Source organism: Salmo salar, chromosome 11, assembly GCF_965601325.2.
Source record: "Salmo salar chromosome 11, fSalSal1, whole genome shotgun sequence".
Lineage (NCBI taxonomy): Eukaryota > Metazoa > Chordata > Actinopteri > Salmoniformes > Salmonidae > Salmo > Salmo salar.
In genome coordinates this window covers 17897961-17918226 of record NC_138301.1, presented here as the reverse complement: position 1 = coordinate 17918226, position 20266 = coordinate 17897961, and the positions used below count along the sequence as shown (strand labels likewise).

At 44.8% G+C, this 20266-nt stretch overlaps 1 protein-coding gene across 1 annotated transcript in view; it reads left to right on the top strand.

Annotated features, from left to right (window-relative positions):
• The window catches only part of LOC106562141 (CD276 antigen), a 79552-nt gene extending 59792 nt beyond the window's left edge, over nucleotides 1-19760 (top strand). The window contains exons 7-8 of the mRNA XM_014126786.2: nucleotides 6091-6129; nucleotides 18830-19760. Coding sequence (XP_013982261.2) covers nucleotides 6091-6113 — 23 coding nt within the window. The 3' untranslated portion in view covers nucleotides 6114-6129; nucleotides 18830-19760. The remainder of the gene's footprint in view (nucleotides 1-6090; nucleotides 6130-18829) is intronic.
• The last annotated feature ends 506 nt before the right edge of the window (nucleotides 19761-20266 follow it).

Genomic DNA, 20266 nt, shown 5'->3' with positions numbered 1-20266 from the left:
AGATCACACATAACACATTGTTTTGTGTCCTTTCGTGAAATAGTCATATTCCCATGACCATGGGTATTAGGAGAACCACAAAGTCATGAAAAATGTCCAGCTGCAATCTACTCAGTACTACTGATGAGGAGAAGGTGAGAGGAGTCTAGAGGAGAGCCAGCCCCACCCTCTCTCCCAAGCCTCTCTCCCCAGCCCCAGCCTCTCTCCCCAGCCCCAGCCTCTCTCCCCAGCCCCACCCTCTCTCCCCAGCCCCACCCTCTCTCCCCAGCCCCACCCTCTCTCCCCAGCCCCACCCTCTCTCCCCAGCCTCTCTCCGAAGCCCCAGCCTCTCTCCCCACCCTCTCTCCCCAGCCCCACCCTCTCTCCCCAGCCCACCCTCTCTCCCCAGCCTCTCTCCCCAGCCCCACCCTCTCTCCCCAGCCTCTCTCCCGAGCCTCTCTCCCAAGCCCCACCCTCTCTCCCCAGCCCAACCCTCTCTCCCCAGCCCCACCCCCACCCTCTCTCCCCAGGCTCTCTCCCCAGCCTCTCTCCCCAGCCTCTCTCCCCAGCCTCTCACCCCAGCCTCTCTCCCAAGCCCCAGCCTCTCTCCCCAGCCCCACCCTCTCTCCCCAGCCCCACCCTCTCTCCCCAGCCCCACCCTCTTTCCCCAGCCCCACCCTCTCTCCCCAGCCCCACCCTCTCTCCCCAGCCTCTCTCCCCAACCCCAGCCTCTCTCCCTAGTCCCAGTCTCTCTCTCCAGCCCCACCCTCTCTCCCCAGCCTCTCTCCCCACCCTCTCTCCCCAGCCCCACCCTCTCTCCCCACCCTCTCTCCCCAGGCTCTCTCCCCAGCCTCTCTCCCCAGCCCCAGCCTCTCTCCCCAGCCCCACCCTCCCTCCCCAGCCCCACCCTCTCTCCCCAGCCCCACCCTCTCTCCCCAGCCCCACCCTCTCTCCCCAGCCCCACCCTCTCTCCCCAGCCCCAGCCCCACCCTCTCTCCCTAGTCCCACCCTCTCTCCCCAGCCCCACCCTCTCTCCTCAGCCCCAACCTCTCTCCCCAGCCCCACCCTCTTTCCCCAGCCCCACCCTCTCTCCCCAGCCCCACCCTCTCTCCCCAGCCTCTCTCCCCAACCCCAGCCTCTCTCCCTAGTCCCAGTCTCTCTCTCCAGCCCCACCCTCTCTCCCCAGCCTCTCTCCCCACCCTCTCTCCCCAGCCCCACCCTCTCTCCCCACCCTCTCTCCCCAGGCTCTCTCCCCAGCCTCTCTCCCCAGCCCCAGCCTCTCTCCCCAGCCCCACCCTCCCTCCCCAGCCCCACCCTCTCTCCCCAGCCCCACCCTCTCTCCCCAGCCCCACCCTCTCTCCCCAGCCCCACCCTCTCTCCCCAGCCCCAGCTTCTCTCCCCAGCCTCTCTCCCCAGCCTCTCTCCCCAGCCCCAGCCTCTCTCCCCAGCCCCACCCTCTCTCCCCAGCCCCACCCTCTCTCCCCAGCCCCACCCTCTCTCCCCAGCCCCACACTCTCTCCCCAGCCTCTCTCCCCAACCCCAGCCTCTCTCCCTAGTCCCAGACTCTCTCCCCAGCCCCAGCCTCTCTCCCCACCCTCTCACCCCAGTGTCAGCCTCTCTCCCCAGCCTCTCTCCCCAGCCACAGTCAAGCCTGACAGGCCTCTTTACACAGCCACTGCAGCCAGTGAAGTCTGCGGTGCTCCTCTTCTCATGTGCTGTCCCAGTGTGTCACATAATACTGCTTAAAGATATGTAAATACAGTCGTTATGATTCCTTCATTAGTGGATGTGGGCCACAGAAGAACTTTAGGAGAGCTAATTAACAGACGTCCCTGTGCTCTACGGCTAAGTGTTCCTCTGCATAACTCGTATGCTTCTGCTTGTGTTCCTAGTATAGTACAGTACCCTCCTTCCTCAAGAGGGACTTTACTTCAACACTATCAAACTGCACCCTGAGAATGGGGTTTTGGTGTAAAAAGCCAATTGCATCAGAATGAGGACTGTAATATTCAGGCATGTTCATGTTCTGTTCTACTTTCACGCATAATTTGTGGGTGGGACCTTTCCTATAATCAAAACACATGAGAAGACCAGCACCTGTCTCTGCTAATTGTGTCCCTACAATGTTGGATATTTCATTGGCTTTTCATATATTACCGTACTACTTGGCCAGATCCTGTTAGGTAGTGTGTTGCTAGAAGGTGTCCCTCTCTCCTCTTTGAACTGTTAATGGGGTGTGCTTTGCGTACTGAGCAGGGTTTAGCCTCTTCTCAAGGGTTATCTGTTGGTCCGGGAAGAGAAGGCCAGCAGATCTTTGTCACAATATGAGAGAGATAGTGGAGGGATAGCTGCTCCTAAATCATGTGGAATAATGAGCGCTGTCAGACCTAATGAAAGCAGTCAGCAGCATTCTGCATCACAACAACATGGAGGCCCATTGAGGTCACGTAGCACTGAGCAGAATATTAGATAAAGTCATTGCAAAGAGCTTGCAGGACGGATGTGTCTCTGGGAGAAGAGGTATACTGTACACCCAGGGTCAGGGCCCTCCATTAGTCGAGCAGGGTTTAGGGGACAGCAACAAGCATTCCCAGGATGAATTCCTGTACATAAACGTCATCTGTCCCCCCCTTCCCTGTCGTGTGACCCGTACCCCTGCAGCCCAGTGAAGCCCCCATGGGGGGAGGCGACATGTCGTCAATCCATCTCACTCCCCTGATCTGCCTCCCCTTCGTGTTCCAGGGCGCGCCACGCGTCGGTTCCACATGAGCACTCCGCTGCAGTGGCTAATTAAATAAAGCACTGTGCCCTCTGCTTCCTGTTAGCCTGGGCAAGGTTGGTGCTCACACACACACACACACACACACACACACACACACACACACACACACACACACACACACACACACACGAGGAGAGGAGAGAGGGAGGGACAGGGGGGTGGGGGTTAAAGAGAGAGACAACCGTTAGATTGTAATCCCGCCTCATTCGTTCATTTGGGAGAGTCATGATAAGGTTGGGTAAATACTGTAAACTAATGTGAGAGCCTCCAGAGTGGTCTGATGTTTTGGACCTATAACCCCACAGATAGGGCTGTGGCGTTCATGAAATTTTGTCAGCCGGTTATTGTCATGCAAAAAAAATGCTGGTCTCACGGTAATTTGACCGCTAATGAACATAAACACGTTTAGCTTCTCCAGGCCTCCATGCATCCAAGCCACTGATGCGTGCTTTTGGAACATCTAAACTCAGCAAAAAAAGAAACGGCCCTTTTTCAGGACCCTGTCTTTCAAAGATAATTCGTAAAAATCCACAGATCTTCATTGTAAAGGGTTCAAACACTGTTTCCCATGCTTGTTCAATGAACCATAAACAATTAATGAACGTGCACCTGTGGAACGGTCATTAAGACAGTAACAGCTTACAGATGGTAGGCAATTAAGGTCACAGTTATGAAAACGTAGGATACTAAAGAGGCCTTTCTACTGACTCTGAAAAACACCAAAAGAAAGATGCCGAGGGTCCCTGCTCATCTGCATGAACGTGCCTTGGGCATGCTGCAAGCAGGCATGAGGACTGCAGATGTGGCCAGGGCAATAAATTGCAATGTACGTACTGTGAGACACCTAAGACAGCGCTACAGGGAGACAGGACGGACAGCTGATTGTCCTCGCAGTGGCAGACCACGTGTAACAACACCTGCACAGGATCGGTAGATCCGAACATCACACCTGCGGGACTGAGTTACACCAGGAATGCACAATCCCTCCATCAGTGCTCAGACTGTCCGCAATAGGCTAAGAGAGGCTGGACTGAGGGCTTGTAGGCCTGCTGTAAGGCAGGTCCTTACCAGACATCACCAGTAACAATGTTGCCTATGGGCACAAACCCACCGTCGCTGGACCAGACAGGACTGGCAAAAAGTGCTAGGGGGTGATGGTCGGGGGTGATGGTCGGATTTGCATTTATGGTCGAAGAAATGAGCGTTACACTGGGACCTGTTGGATCAGAGGGTGAAGGTGAGGGCTAGGGCCATTCCCCCCAGAAATGTCCGGGAACTTGCAGGTGCCTTGTTGGAAGAGTGGGATAACATCTCACAGGATAACATCACCCCCCCCCCCCCCCCCCCCCCTTTGTTCAGGGACACATTATTCCATTTATGTTAGTCACATGCCTGTGGAACTTGTTCAGTTTATGTCTCAGTTGTTGAATCTTATGTTCATACAAATATTTACACATGTTAAGTTTGCTGAAAATAAACGCAGTTGACAGTGAGAGGACATTTTTGCTGAGTTTACATGGAAAAAAATATTTTAAAAAAATGTAATATACACCATCACAATAATTCTGTTGTTTATTTTAGGCATGTCTAAAGAAACATTATGATATGAAGACATTTTATTTCAGAAGAACAGAATATGAGTTTTCCTACTGTATGTTATCCTATCTATGCCATAGGCTGTAGGCTTGTTCATTTAGCTACAAGATATGCTTATAAGTCCTGTGCCCTTATTTTATATTATATGATTTTATAGTAAGAATAATATAATTGAACTTTGCTGAATCAAATTGAAAGGATATTTATCCCATTCCGGAGCGAGTGCGCATATGAAGGGGCTATGTTGGGCGTAAAAGTGATTTGAAACAGGTCAGATACACAAGATTTAGAGTTATATGGCAACTTTAGTTGTGAATGATACAAACCTTAGAATGTCTTAGAAATCAAAATTATGCGACTGGCTATAGGCTATTGATGTTTGAGAAGGTAGTAAAAGAAATCTTGCGCTCTGTTCCTTTCCTCAGGCTTCACATGCTGTTCACTATTCTCAATTTAATCTCGTCTTTACTAATATGCAACATTTGTTTTGATTTAGAAAGGCCCATTATTAAATGGGTAGGAACAGGGACAGAGGGAAAAAGACAGGTCATCCATATGCACTCTAATAATGAATGGAGGCCGCTTTCCTGCTGGTTCGTTTTTCAGGCTACTCTGGTTATTTCACTCCAAGCATCAATCACTGTTTGAGGAGCATGCAGGTGATATTCCACCCAAACTCTGTATGCCATGGGCTCTCCAACCCTGTTCCTACAGCTACCAAGTGTTTCATTTGGGATACCTAGTGAAATCTGGAACATCGATAGTAACATGTATTCACACCGAAACCTATTTCATTAAACTGTTGACAGCCCCTCTCTCTGCGTGAAAGTAATGAAGGAGAGAGGAGGAGGTGGAAATGCACGGTGGTGAGATATGCTGTAGCTAAAGGTAATGTGTCAGCCTATTAATTATGAAAATATAGGCTTAGCCGCCCTGCTCAATCAATTTACCAACCTCATTGCCTAGGCCTATAAGTTCTTTCCCAGACTCATGGATATAAAGTTTGGAGTGTAGCATAAGGTAAACAGTCCATCCAGTGTGCATAGTAATGCAGTCCACTCTCAAAGGTGATTACTAGAAACGGCAAATCATTCTTTTAATTTCGTTTTTTTTTAGGGGGGTGGTGTTGGGCTCACAAGCCAATGCGTATGCATAAACTCGAATATGCATATTGGTGTTTTGAATGAATCATCACCTTACAAACCATTTCATTGTGTTAGGCTTTGAAACAACATCCACAATGACCATGTTTTCCACTCAGTTTCAACCTGTTGTTGAACTTTTTTCTTCAAATGTATCAATCACAGTGAGGTGAGTTTTAAAAGCACATACTGTTTGATGTGTTTGATGTGATTTTCTATTTCATTTGCATTAATGTCAGAGTGGTTAGAGGGACAATAGAGCCCTGAGTACCAGGCCATTAGCGACCTGATGGTCATTAGTGAGTTGTGTACTACTAATGCATGTCCAGAGTGCATAAGAGGAGATTACTGTGACTCAACGGTCACGTGGCTCATGTGTGGCGGTAATACAGTCACCGCAACAGCCCTACCAGCAGATTACAAAGATGGTATGAAGGCTGGCTACATACATGTTCACATCTCATGCTACTGGGAACCACTTTCAGCTGCAAATAGCCAACAGTACTACTGTACAATGTTGTATTGTTCTATCATCCTAATTGTCTTACTGGCATTACGAAGCTCATATTTCTCTGTTGTTCTCTCTTTCAGCCATGACCCCCCTGAAAAGCTAAAGCCAATAGAACACAGGTAAGAATCACATAATATGACATTACACATCCTTCATGTGTGTGTGTGTGTGCGTGTCCGTGTGTGCGCGTTTGTGTGTGTCATGTCATGTTGTCTTCGCATTTCATTTTCAGTAAGTGCTCTCGAGGCCCCAAGGTCTGCAGAGGCTGTGGGTAACTGCTTCTGTAATGAGCCTCAGGCTGCATTAATTCTGTGAAGGACAATCAGGAATTTGGGAATGTCTTGGGTCATTGGTTGCTATGACAAATGTATTTCTGTGCAATGTCATTAGAAGTGGGTTTTGAATATTCCAGCTCCTTCCTAACCCCCCTTAAAGTCCAATTAATGTTAAAGGCCCAGTGCCGTCAAACACATGATTTTCCTCAATTATAGCATGTTATGATTTGATATTGAGATAAAAAAAAAAACGGCCGCATTAGACCTTTAATCATTGGAGCGATGACTCATTAAGTTGCCAGCACCAGGTGTGTTTGTGTGTCTCTGTGGGAGACGGGAGTGACACCAGAATTACAGGAGGAGGTTAAAAAAAGACAGGCTGGTTGTAAAGTGAGAAGCATCAACTTTCTCTCTCTCGTTCTCTCTCTCGCTCGTTCTCTCTCTCTCTCTCTCCCAGCCAGACAAACACGTAGGTGTTGATAATAGTCTCCGTCACCTCAACAAGTCACTCTATTTATAATCTGTTTCTTACAGTGTATTTGCTCCCTTTAGTGGATTTGACTACGGCAATCTTTTGCTCACGGTATTTATTTAACATGTAAAAAAAAATTGACTGCATAAATCATTTAGAGGGATGATGCTTGTCGGCTCAGCCCACCGACCTACAGTACACTTCCTTCAGGGTTGGGGAGTAACTGATGATTACATGTAATCAGTTACATGTAATCTGATTACAATTTTTTTTACTCTAAACAGTAATCAGATTACAGATACTTTTGAAAAACTAGATGATTACTTATTGGAATATGTTAAAATCCAGAAAGGATGTTTGCGAGAGAATTTTTTTTTAAATCATTATGACACCTTTCTGTGTTATGACATTCAATTCAGCATTGAGAAAATACGCAAAATACGTTTTTTCTCTGACTACAAGTCAGAGACCACCAAATGCATTTGATAGATCCTGTTTGCCTTCTTGTAATGTATCTTAAGGGGAAAGTAATCCAAAAGTAACTGAAAGTAATCCGATTATACTACTGAGTTTGGCTAATCCAAAATGTACTTTACTGATTACCATTTTGGACAGGTAAATAGTAACTGTAACGGGTTACATTTAGAAAGTAACCTACCAAACCCTGTCTGCCATGTAGCCATATGGCTTGCTCAAAAAGCAAGCCACTAAATAGCTAGCTATCTAACTATTGGAGAAATATCTCTGACGTTCAGTCTCTAGTATTCAGCTTACTATCTGAAGAGGATGTACAGTATGGTTGCCTACCATGCAGCTGTGTAACGACACTGTCTAGAGAGACTTTTGTAGTGTTTGGATGGTGTGGTGTGTTCCCTCTCCCAGAACAGCCCAGTATACTCTATCTATCTATCTATCTATCTATCTATCTATCTATCTATCTATCTATCTATCTATCTATCTATCTATCTATCTATCTATCTATCTATCTATCTATCTATCTATCTATCTATCTATCTATCTATCTATCTATCTATCTATCTATCTATCTATCTATCTATCTATCTATCTATCTATCTATCTGTCTGTCTGTCTGTCTGTCTGTCTGTCTGTCTGTCTGTCTGTCTGTCTGTCTGTCTGTCTGTCTGTCTGTCTGTCTGTCTGTCTGTCTGTCTGTCTGTCTGTCTGTCTGTCTGTCTGTCTGTCTGTCTGTCTGTCTGTCTGTCTGTCTGTCTGTCTGTCTGTCTGTCTGTCTGTCTGTCTGTCTGTCTGTCTGTCTGTCTGTCTGTCTGTCGTGAGGGTCAGGTGGACCATGCACAGACAGCAGCAGTAATGCAGTGGCAGACTGTGAGGCCTCATCCATCACCCAGTGACTGGAGCCTGGCCTCTGAGGCCCCTGGTCTGCTGCCTGTCTGGAGAGAGGGATGGGCTGGCCCATCGGCAGGCCAAGCATTGGGAGGCTGTGTCAGGCTCCGCCTCACTCCCCTGGTCCGACCCTTCCTACCTAGGCCTGGGGGAGAGGACTGCCCAGGCCAGGAAGCCCAGGTTGGGAACCGTGCTGTGGCTATTTTAGGAAAGCTTCACTAGCTGACAGAGGGAGGTTAAAGCCGTGAAGGCCAAGCACATTTTTGTCACCACAGCTTTTTCATCAAATCTATATTTTCCTCTTTCATTATGACGAGCATGTTTGATATTGCTCGTGGATATTTTTAGAGGCGTTTCAGAAGCTTTCCATCAATTTTGACCAGACAAAGATTGAACCCGTCACATTAAAGGAAGCAGTGTGGGAGCCTCCTCTTTATTTTCCTTCCATCCATAAAATAGCTGGATTTCATAAGGCAGGTTTAGGGGTTCTAGACATGGATGTGTTAATAAGAGGATGGGGTAGTTTCCCTATAATTCTATTCATCCCATTTGGAGAATAATCATGAGGGCCAGCTGGAGTGAAGGAGCTGACACTGCATTTCACCACCACACTTTGTCAACTCACACATATTATGTTACTATGCAAATTGTACAGATGTTTCTCTTTCTGTAATAACGCAAAGTTATTTGGTGTCAAGAGAGTGATATCAATATCTTTATTGTGCGTTTATATACGGTCACAGTATGTTTTTATTATACAGTGATTGGATCAAGTCATAAAAATATAATTTGCTGAGAGGGTCAACCATGATGATAGAGGGTGGAGGAACTCATTTCCTCTAACTACCCCAAATAAAGTAGAGGCACCAAGAGTCAATGTCTGAGTCCAAAATGGCACCCTATTTCCTATAGAATCCTATAAGCCCTGCTCAAAAGTAGGGCACTATATAGGGGATAGGGTGCCATTTGAGCCACTGTCTGGGAGGTTATCTGTCATTACTACGCCCTGACCTTCACGTTCAGTCCTAACACTGTCGCAGGCCAAGATCCTGTAAACCATATTCTCCTGCTGAATCACCACCAATCAATTATTTTAATATGTCTGTGGACATTTTTTTTTATCGATTACCTCATTTATGCAGAGTGCAGCATGTCTTATTAAATAACAGAAGTTCAGTGCATCTGATTATCTTGTTTTAGTGTCATGGGACGTTTTGTTTTCATAAAACCTTTTACCTTCTTGATATATCTGTTTATAAGTGATCCATTATTGTTTTCTATTCTTATGTTTCATACAACAACTGCAGGCCACTGGGTATGCAATTCACTCACTTTGCGTGTCCATACTGTGTTCACATCCAGAGCTGTTGCCATGGTTAATAATTAGCCGTAGTGAGTGCTCGCTGAAACATTGAACAATGGTGAAGCATCTCCTGTAATTCCTCACAGAGGACTGTATGTCCTTGAGGGAAGTGTCATTCATAGTGGAGGACTCTCACCTTGTCTGCCAGTTGGCTTTTACCTGAAAGGCTAATAGACAGCCCGATTGCGTTTGTTATCGGCTATAGGATGGTGAGATATGCAGTATAAACGTGTACGTTTGACACAATTTAATGATCCACGTTAATCAGGAGGACATATTACTCCAAATGAGTCATGCAAAGAGAACCTCCGAATCCCATTGTACTGGGAGCTGCAGCACACATGCCCTGATATTATATCTGCCAATGGAAGGAGGAGGTATTGTCAAGGCCAGACACAAAGAGAATAAAGGAAATCCTGTGTGAATGTGAGAGAGGAGAGGCAGAGAGACAGATATGGCCTAGTCATCCAGCAACAGCCAGTACCACAATTGGATTCCAATGAGAGAGTAGATATTAATACGTCTAATAGGACAGGCCCTATAGGTACAATTAGCTCTAGATAATGGCCCTCTCCACCCTCTTTTCTACTAGAGCTCTAAAATATTGATTTTAATTTTCCCCTGTATATCCACTTAAACTCTGGACTGTCATTCTAAGAATCTATCTCATTGTTATGTTTTACAGTGTTGGCCGAAGGGCTTATTCTGTCTCTGTCCTGTTTTAGCGAGCAGAGACGACACATCACTTTGAGGAGCCCCACTCTTCTCTTTTTTAGAAGAATGAGGAAGAGATAACTGGAAGAAATAAAGTGAGATATAAAAATGGGAAATTGTTCCTAGAGCATTTAAGGTATAGCTGCTGTGCCGTGGCTTGTCGTTGAGAGAGAGACACCGAGAGCAAGAGAGCTGGCGTGAGGTGAGGAATAAGCTCCGCCTGGCGTGTCTTTGGGACCTTTGGGTGTTTCTGGGGAGAGGGCAGGCGCCAGGCGGCGACGCGGCTCCTCAGGTTACTGTTGTCTCAGCGCCGCGGCGAGGCTCGTCTGATTTTGATGATGTCAGACAGGACACTTACGCTGGGCTAGAGCTCTCCCGGGAGGTGTTGGCTGTGTGCATTATTTAGCTTATTGTCTCAGCCATTTATCAGGATAATGAGTCTGCAGCCATATAATACTGTACTGTACAGAAGCACCAGCTACTGGAAGATGAGGAAAAGCCAATAAAGAGATGTGCAAAAAAACTGCATCATATTGATATTGGGTGATGGTCTAGGATGGATAGTTTTGCTGCTCAGAATATCACTGACTGCATAGTATTTTGTAGCTTTGCTTGGGGAGGTTTGGCGCAGAGCCATACGCATCAGAATAGTGCAGTGAAAAATAAAATATAAGGACCAAAGTTGCTGGGCTGGCTGCACTTGTTTTTGTTTTTACCTTAATAACGATTTTCATGACAAGAAACTGGTAATATCAGTGTGCAGTGGCAGGCAGTGGGAGTGTGGGGACTGAATCACTGATCAATGACAGCTAATGAACACGGCAGGAGTTCTGCTCTGTTTGCCTCTCGACAGAGAGCCCCGCTCCTCTGAGAGCTATTTTTCTTCTATTTTGCACCAAAAAAATACAGGAGGCTTCATTGAAGCCAACTGCCTCTGGGCTCAATTAACTAGCATAGATTACTCATAATCCAGATGAGAGCCTGGGTATGTAATACACAGCATGGAGACCACTCACCTTCCCTCCTCCCTCCCTACAACCCACTGCCTTGGGGCCCCTTGACAGTTCAGTGCGGTGGGCTGCGGTATGCATGCAGCGGCACATATATACATTACATATAGAGCGTCTCAGGTGATCTATGGATCCTCAAGGCTGTTTATCACTCCATCATGGTGACATGGTACTGAGTCATGTGCAGTCAACACATCACAGAGCTCTGGTGTCACCTGGCTGTCAGCAACACTTAATATACCTGGCTCAGGGTCTTTGTCGCTGCTGCTGTCCTGATGCCCCTGGCCTGGCATGACTGTCCAATCCCCCTGCATTACATGGATGGAGAGACACTCCTCCAGAGCATTCATCATGTCCTCTATCACCCCCGCCGGGGCAGAGGGCCGGGAGCCTGGCGCCTGCACTGTTGTCTCTTCTCTCATTGGCCACATGAGTTGTCCAACTGGGGTTGGGACTTTTATAGAGGCCTCCACTGGCATACAGTACACAGTAGCACACACCTTCAGACTTGTTTACACCTTTTACAAATGTCATCTCAAATATGAGCTGGTAACATTGTGTTGAAACACTGTTCTTTTAAATTGACTAAATGAATTACATACTGCTAAACTATTGTCAGAAAAGGAAAGGTGTATGTTGAGAACATCAAGAGAATTACAGAAGGTAGAAATGTAAATACAGAGAAGTTAGCATACCCAAATGGGAATAGGCACAAATATGCTGGATTTGCAGACGGTAAGGCTGCGTTTACACAGTCAGCCCAATTGTTATATTTTTTCCACTAATTGGTCTTTTGACCAATCACATCAGATCTTTTCACATCAGATCTTTTTCAGAGCTGATCTGATTGGTCAAAATACCAATTACTGAAAAAAGATCAGAATTGGGTTGCCTGTGTAAACACAGCCTAAGATGTCTTTTTATGTGAGTCGCTGTTATAAATCTCAGTGAGAAAATACATGGCTCCAAATGGAAGGCGTCTGGGCTGAAAGATGTGTAACACTGTGTTGACAAACTGGTCTTAGTGCCTCAATGCTGTTGAACAAGATTTCATAATGAGAAACTATTCTAGAACTGAGGACTAACGATTTACAAGAAATCAAGGGCATAACATTTTTTGCCATTAAAAGCCCTCTGAATTCCAGTTCTAGAAGGTTTCAAAAGGAGCACCTTCCTCAACCTAGACACTGTGACTGTTTAAATGAATGAGCTCTCATGAATTCTGTCACTCAGCCACAGTGATGACAGTGCAATTAATGATTATTCGACCCGACGCAGGCTTAAAACAACTTCCTGTCATGGAAATCATAATACAATCTCTGTCTTTCCGTTGGCGGAAATATCTGGATTGACCTGTGTTAATTAAAGATAAAATCCTTGGTGAGGGCGATAGATGTGTCTGTCAGAGAGTGTGCTGCTGTCTCTGTCTGTATCTGTGCAGTGATGTGGATGACATATTAGATGAGAGGGAGCAGAGTGACCAGCCAGCAGCAGACCAGCAGCTGCAGAACAGTATAGTAGCCTAAAAAATTCACGAACATTGATTCGCCACCAATTACTAGCTGCACAGGATCCAAGGCTCACTATATACTACATTTTTAACAAAGGAACATGTTTTGAAAACCTTGTAATTATACTACAGCAATGAGAGCAGACCATTAAATTACATGGATGGAGAGAAAATTTGGAACATAGAATGGGGTCACATTTAATTGTAGAGCTCCTAGTTAGTCCCCAGAACACCATCAGTCCACTGAGTGGGAATGGGATGATGACATGAAAGTGACCTCATTATTCCACCACAGACCAAATCAATAAATCATAATAGCCCATGGTCCCTTGTGATGTCATCACAGACGCACAGCTTGATATTCATCATACAGATGATGATTATAACACTGAGGAAGAAGGGGATGAATGGTTTGCATGTTGCTTTGCCAGGCGGCCAAGTTTCCCAGTGTAAACACAGAGCGATCTGCGACTCTTTTCTTTTCTCCCTCTCCTCTCTCTTCTTCTGACTCTGAATCACTCCGCCTTTGGGGCTTACCACAGGAGTCTCTACAAACAAGGCTTTGTACTGGAGTGGAGAATCAAGATTAATGCACTTCCACAGCTAAGGCTGCTCTAGGAGAAAGAAGCCTGATAATTAACACCAGGGGGGCTTGGAGGAAATTGGAGGGGGGAAATCACACCACATAATAAAAATATGGGGAAAGGTACATATGACATTTATGTGGCGTGTGTGTGATGTATGACGCTGCATTGAGGTGACAGTCACTGAAGCTGTGACTGTGACGTCTCAGAGGGTATGACGGAATGGTTTTCTCCGAGTATTATTTTTCATTGTCATGTCTGTAATAATTCATTGTGGTGTGCTTGCCACCACCAATGTTATAATGCATATACCACATGCATTTATACAAATGATACAAATTAAGTGTTCAATAAATTAAGTAGATAAGACCTAGGTAGAGCATCTTTATAAGGACTCTGTGTATTTCATAATGCCTTATGGGTAACCTGTCTTACCTTGTCAGTTTTAAGTTCTCTCCAAAGCTGCGTAGGCTGCATATTGACTTCTGAAAACGTCTGTTTTGATGTCAGCATCCCCCACCTGGAGTTGTTCTCTGATAATGACTCAGATTGTTGTCATTTACGTCAATGTCTGAAAACCGTGTGCCCGTGGCTCCCTGTACAGGGTTCTCCAAATATATAAATAAGTGGTGGAAGGTTACCAAGGAAGAGAATGAAATATGGCACTTCCATTTCAATGCAAATGAGGACTGAAATGAGTGCAGTGTGGATTTACAGTGGTTCATTGGAATGAACCCCGGCACTCTGCGGCTCTAAAGGAACAGTCTCCTATAACCTGAGTAAATTAGTGTGCAATCCCCTGCACTGGCTGTAAATGAAACTGTCCGTCAGCATGCAGCGTCTCAACCTGCTGAGAAAAAGTGGGATGGAATGGTTCTGTCCTCCTGATGTCTGTCTGCTGGAGCTCTTGGATAGAGCGAAGTTTGGATAGTCTGTGTTAACTTCCCAGTCTATTTAGTCAGGAGTCTGACGTGAAGATATGAGGGTTTTTTTAGTGTATCTGTGTCGCATATACAGTTGAAGTCGGAAGTTGTTCTTGTTAACAAACTATAGTTTTGGCAAGTCGGTTAGGACATCTACTTTGTGCATGACACAAGTCATTTTTCCAACAATTGTTTACAGACATATTACTTCACTTAATCACAATTCCAGTGGGTCAGAAGTTTACATACACTAAGTTGACTGTGACTTTAAACAGCTTGGAAAATTCCAGAAAATTATGTCATGGCTTTAGAAGCTTCTGATAGGCTAATTGACATAATTTGAGTCAATTCGAGGTGGTCCTGTGGATGTATTTCAAGGCCTACTTTCAAACTCAGTGCCTCTTTGCTTGACATCATGTGAAAATCAAAAGAAATCAGCCAAGACCTCAGAAAAACAATTGTAGACCTCCACAAGTCTGGTTCATCCCTGGGAGCAATTTCCAAACGCCTGAAGGTACCACTTTCGTCTGTACAAACAATAGTACGCAAGTATAAACACCATGGGACCACGCAGCCGTGATACCGCTCAGGAAGGAGATGCGCTCTGTCTCCTAGAGATGAACGTACTTTGGTGCGAAAAGTGCAAATCAATCCCAGAACAACAGCAAAGAACCAAGTGAAGATGCTGGAGGAAACAGGTACAAAAGTATCTATATCCACAGTAAAACGAGTCCTATATCGACATAACCTGAAAGGCCGCTCAGCTAGGAAGAAGCCACTGCTCCAAAACCACCATAAAAAAGCCAGACTACGGTTTACAACTGCACATGGGGACAAAGATCGTACTTTTTGGAGAAATGTCCTCTGGTCTGATGAAACAAAAATAGGACTGTTTGGCCATAATGACCATCATTATGTTTGGAGGAAAAAGGGGGAGGCTTGCAAACCGAAGAACACCATCCCAACCGTGAAGCACGGGGATGGCAGCATGTTGTGGGGGTGCTTTGCTGTAGGAGGTACTAGTGCGCTTCACAAAATAGATGGCATCATGAGGATGGGAAAATTATGTGGACATATTGAAGCAACATCTCAAGACATCAGTCAAGAAGTTAAAGCTTGGTCGCAAATGGGTCTACCAAATGGACAATGATCCCAAGCATGCTTCCAAAGTTGTGGCAAAATGGCTTAAGGACAACAAAGTCAAGGTATTGGAGTGGTCATCACAAAGCCCTGACCTCAATCCTATAGAAAATTTGTGGGCAGAACTGAAAAGCTTCTGCGAGCAAGGAGGCATACAAACCTGACTCAGTTACACCAGCTCTGTCAGGAGGAATGGGCCAAAATTCACCCAACTTATTGTGGGAAGCTTGTGGAAGGCTACCCGAAATGTTTGACCCAAGTTAAACAATTTAAAGACAATGCTATCAAATACTAATTGAGTGTATGTAAACTTCTGACCCACTGGGAATGTGATGAAAGAAATAAATGCTGAAATAAATCATTCTCCCTACTATTATTCTGACATTTCACATTCTTAAAATAAAGTGGTGATCCTAATTGACCTAAGACGGGGAATTTTTACTAGGATTGCATGTCAAGAATTGTGAAAAACTGAGTTTAAATGTATTTGGCTAAGGTGTATGTAAACTTCCGACTTCAATTGTACAGCCGAACAATCTCTATAGCCTTTGGTAAAGGTCTGGGGTGGTCTTTCATTTCTGAAATTCATTTCAGGACGCTGCTGTCCTGGACTCAGTAAGAATGACCCCCTGTTTGAACACACACATCATGCATTTCCAAATTGGGAATATCCAGAAGTAGATTTGAATCCGATGAGAGCATGCAGGTGTGAAAATATTGTGTTGTGTTCATTTGTTTGATGGATTAGGAGGCACAGCTGCACTGCCCTCTGAGAGGAGGCAAGGAAAGTGGGAACTGGAGTTAGTTTTCAAATGGATTGCTTCTGTTTGATACATATGGAAATCCAGAGCCAGCGAGTTTACAGAGACCTCTAGGAAACAGTCAGGACTCAGTCTGACTTCTTTTGACTTATATAATTCATCAAGTCGTCTCTGTTGTTTTATTTACAGTTTCTCCACTTTATAGAGATACAGTTGAAGTCGGAAGTTTCCATACACTTAAGTTGGAGTCATTAAAACTCGTTTTTTAACCACTCCACACATGTATTGTTAACAAACTATAGTTTTGACAAGTCGGTTAGGACATCTACTTTGTGCATGACACAAGTTATTTTTCCAACAATTGTTTACAGACAGATTATTTCACTTACAGGTCGCTGTATCACAATTCCAGTGGATCAGAAGTTTACATACACTAAGTTGACTGTGACTTTAAACAGCTTGGAAAATTCCAGAAAATGATGTCATGGCTTTCGAAGCTTCTTATAGGCTAATTGACGTAATTTGAGTCAATTGGAGGTGTACCTGTGGATGTATTTCAAGGCCTACCTTCAAACACAGTGCCTCTTTGCTTGACATCATGGGAAAATCAAAATAGATCAGCCAAGACCTCAGGAAAAACAATGGTAGACCTCCACAAGTCTGGTTCATCCTTGGGAGCAATTTCCAAACGCCTGAATGTATGAAGTTCATCTGTACAAACAATAGTACGCAAGTATAAACACCATGGGACAACTCAACTGTCACAACGCTCAGGAAGGAGACTCATTCTGTCTCCTAGAGATGAACGTACTTTGGTGCGAAAAGTGCAAATCAATCCCAGAACAACAGCAAAGGACCTTGTGAAGATGCTGGAGGAAACAGGTACAAAAGTATCTATATCCATAGTAAAACAAGTCCTATATCAACATAACCTGAAAGGCCGCTCAGCTAGGAAGAAGCCACTGCTCCAAAACCACCATAAAAAAGCCAGACTACGGTTTACAGCTGCACATGGGGACAAAGATCGTACTTTTTGGAGAAATGTCCTCTGGTCTGATGAAACAAAAATAGAACTGTTTGGCCATAATGACCAGTGTTATGTTTGGAGGAAAAAGGGGGAGGCTTGCAAACCGAAGAACACCATTCCAACCGTGAAGCACGGGGGTGGCAGCATCATGTTGTGGGGGTGCTTTGCTGCAGGAGGGACTGGTGCACTTCACAAAATAGATGACATCATGAGGATGGGAAATTATGTGGATATATTGAAGCAACATCTCAAGACATCAGTCAAGAAGTTAAATCAAATGGGTCTTCCAAATGGACAATGACCCCAAGCATACTTCCAAAGTTGTGGCAAAATGGCTTAAGGACAACAAAGTCAAGGTATTGGAGTGGTCATCACAAAGCCCTGACCTCAATCCTATAGACAATTTGTTGGCAGAACTGAAAAGGCCTGTGCGAGAAAGGAGGCCTACAAACCTGACTTAGTTACACCAGCTCTGTCAGGAGGAATGGGCCAAAATTCATCCAACTTATTGTGGGAAGCTTGTGGAAGGCTACCCGAAACGTTTGACCCAAGTTAAACAATTTAAAGACAATGCTCCAAATACTAATTGAGTGTATGTAAACTTCTGACCCACTGGGAATGTGATGAAAGAAATAAATGCTGAAATAAATCATTCTCTCTACTATTATTCTGACATTTCACGTTCTTAAAATAAATTTGTGATTCTAATTGACCTACGACAGGGAATTTTTACTAGGATTAAATGTCAAGAATTGTGAAAAACGGATTTTAAATGTATTTGGCTAAGGTGTATGTAAACTTCCGACTTCAACTGTATCTCACGTGCCACAGATCCAGTAAGGGGACAAGATGTAATGATTAAGAAGTGATAGAGAGGTTTCCATACAGTGGCAGCAGCCAAAGTGACCAAGACAGCATTCACCACACGCTTGAGAATATTGCATCTGCTGACGGTCTGCAATCTCTGTCCTTCGAGTCAGATCAGAATCAAACGGAGCTTTATAAGCATGACAGGTTTGGACAGGAAGTAGAGATGAAGCCTTTCTGGAACACAGAGCATGTAGGCTACTGCAAAATGTCATAATGCATAAAGTATTCCTCTACCTCAAACTTTGTGTTTTAATATATTTCCTTTCCCGTACATCTTTAAATTATTATTTTACTGAAAAATTAAAACATTATATATATTTTTTGTATATTTTCTTTTCAATTGTAAGTCCAGAGCAGTAGGTTTCAGGTAGCTATGGGTGATGGACTATAATTACATATCTAACCTGAACCTCTACGGTTATACCCTGCTATATTGCTTTTTAAAATCTTAAACTAGGAGAGCTTCATGTGTGACATTAAACCCTGTGTGTCTGAGTTAATTTTCCAACCAGTTTAATGAGTCAGGGAGAGCAGTTTCATTTGCTGTGGTAGCATTAGCAGTGGTGTGGAGGGGTCTATTGGGACCGGAGTGGGCAGACTTCCTTAAAAGTTTAGAAGAGTTAGCTGTAATATGGAAAACAGGTCAACTGGATAAAGACTGAGATGTTGCAGTCTAATCAAAAGGAACAAACCGTAATATTGTCCTGTTGGAATAAGAAAGTGTCTCTGTAATGTTTTTTCTCAATTCCCCATAAGGTTTTGGTCTGACAACCTCCCTCTCTCTAACACAATCTTTTTTTATTTTCAGGAGTGAGGAGGCAGACGGTGAGACAGTGATGAGTCTGGTATTTAATCCCACTACACCTATCCATCAACGGAGAGACTGGTTCCACTGTCTCTTACCCACACAGTGTCCAGTCCTTACTGAGCTGATGATGAGTCCATCATACCCATCCCTACAGGACCACTTCCTCCTGGGTTTCAAAAAGACATAAACCCATCATATCCTATTACAGCACTATGCATTTCCCTTCCCCTGCTACTCTTTCAGTTAACGAAGACTGCTGCAGTATATGAATGCTGATGTGGAGTCGTATTCATTTCTATGCAATATGCTAGAGAGAAACTCCACTTGAACGCCATTGGATTTGACAGGCTCCCTGTGTATCGAGGTAGGAAGTTTGAGAGACCCAGGATCTCATTTCTAATAGGAAGTGAGCAGCTTAAGAGATGACCCAGCTGAGGCTGCCATCGGTGTCTCCCTAGCTGTCTGCCTGCCAGAGACGGAGTGTAGCTGTGTACCTCTCCATTTACTCCTTGACTCACTAATTAATGGTTGCCCGTGGAGTAACTTGTACCTGTCAGTGTCTACCGCTCTCGTGTATTCAATAACTTGGAGGAATTGAAATTGAATGCCAGCTAAGCTCGAACAAACTGCAAATGGTGCATGGGATACACCCTGTTTCTCTCACTGACCTGACAGCAGCCTTATATGTAAGGTTTTTAATGAACATGGACTCTTCTCAGCTACTCTTAACTGCCAAGGTGGAATGTTTTATGAATTCAAGATGGAGGGTGGGAGGGTGGGTGGGTGATGGTATAGGTTCTGTTACAGTATACAGGTACTGGAGTCCTTGTGCCAAGTCCTTGTGCCAAATGTCCATGTGCGTATCAATGCCAAAGCCATCCATAAAATAACCCAGTGCCGATTCGCATTAAAGAGACATGGTGAAAATGTTCCTGAGCGGTCACTGGTAATTATTGCGTCCATTTCCAGGGCCACTGCATGTGTGTTCATGGAGAACAAGGTCCACTCTATTATTACACATATCTCCTTACCCATGGGATTAGCCACACTGCTCACAATTCATACCTCCACTTTTCCATTCAAGCTGATTTATCTGCAGACTACACTCCTCTACATAATGACAAAAACAAGAATAATGGTGAAAAGTAATACAAATCTTCCATTTACATGCAGATCTAGCCAGACGTGTTAAATTTCCAGTTACGCTCTCACGTTCTTAGGGACTTGCAGATGCTTATTCATCCCAAACATCTTAGTTGTTTTGAATAATGAATTTCCTCCAGGAGTATTTGTTACTGTCGTGTGTGAAATAAGTGGCTGCGGTTGGGTTGGTGTAAAAGACAGGCTGGCTTTCTCTGAGAAGCCACCCCACCCCACCTCAACCCCCACCCCAAGCCCATCACTATTCCCTCTAAGCTGGATGAAGCTGTTGATCAA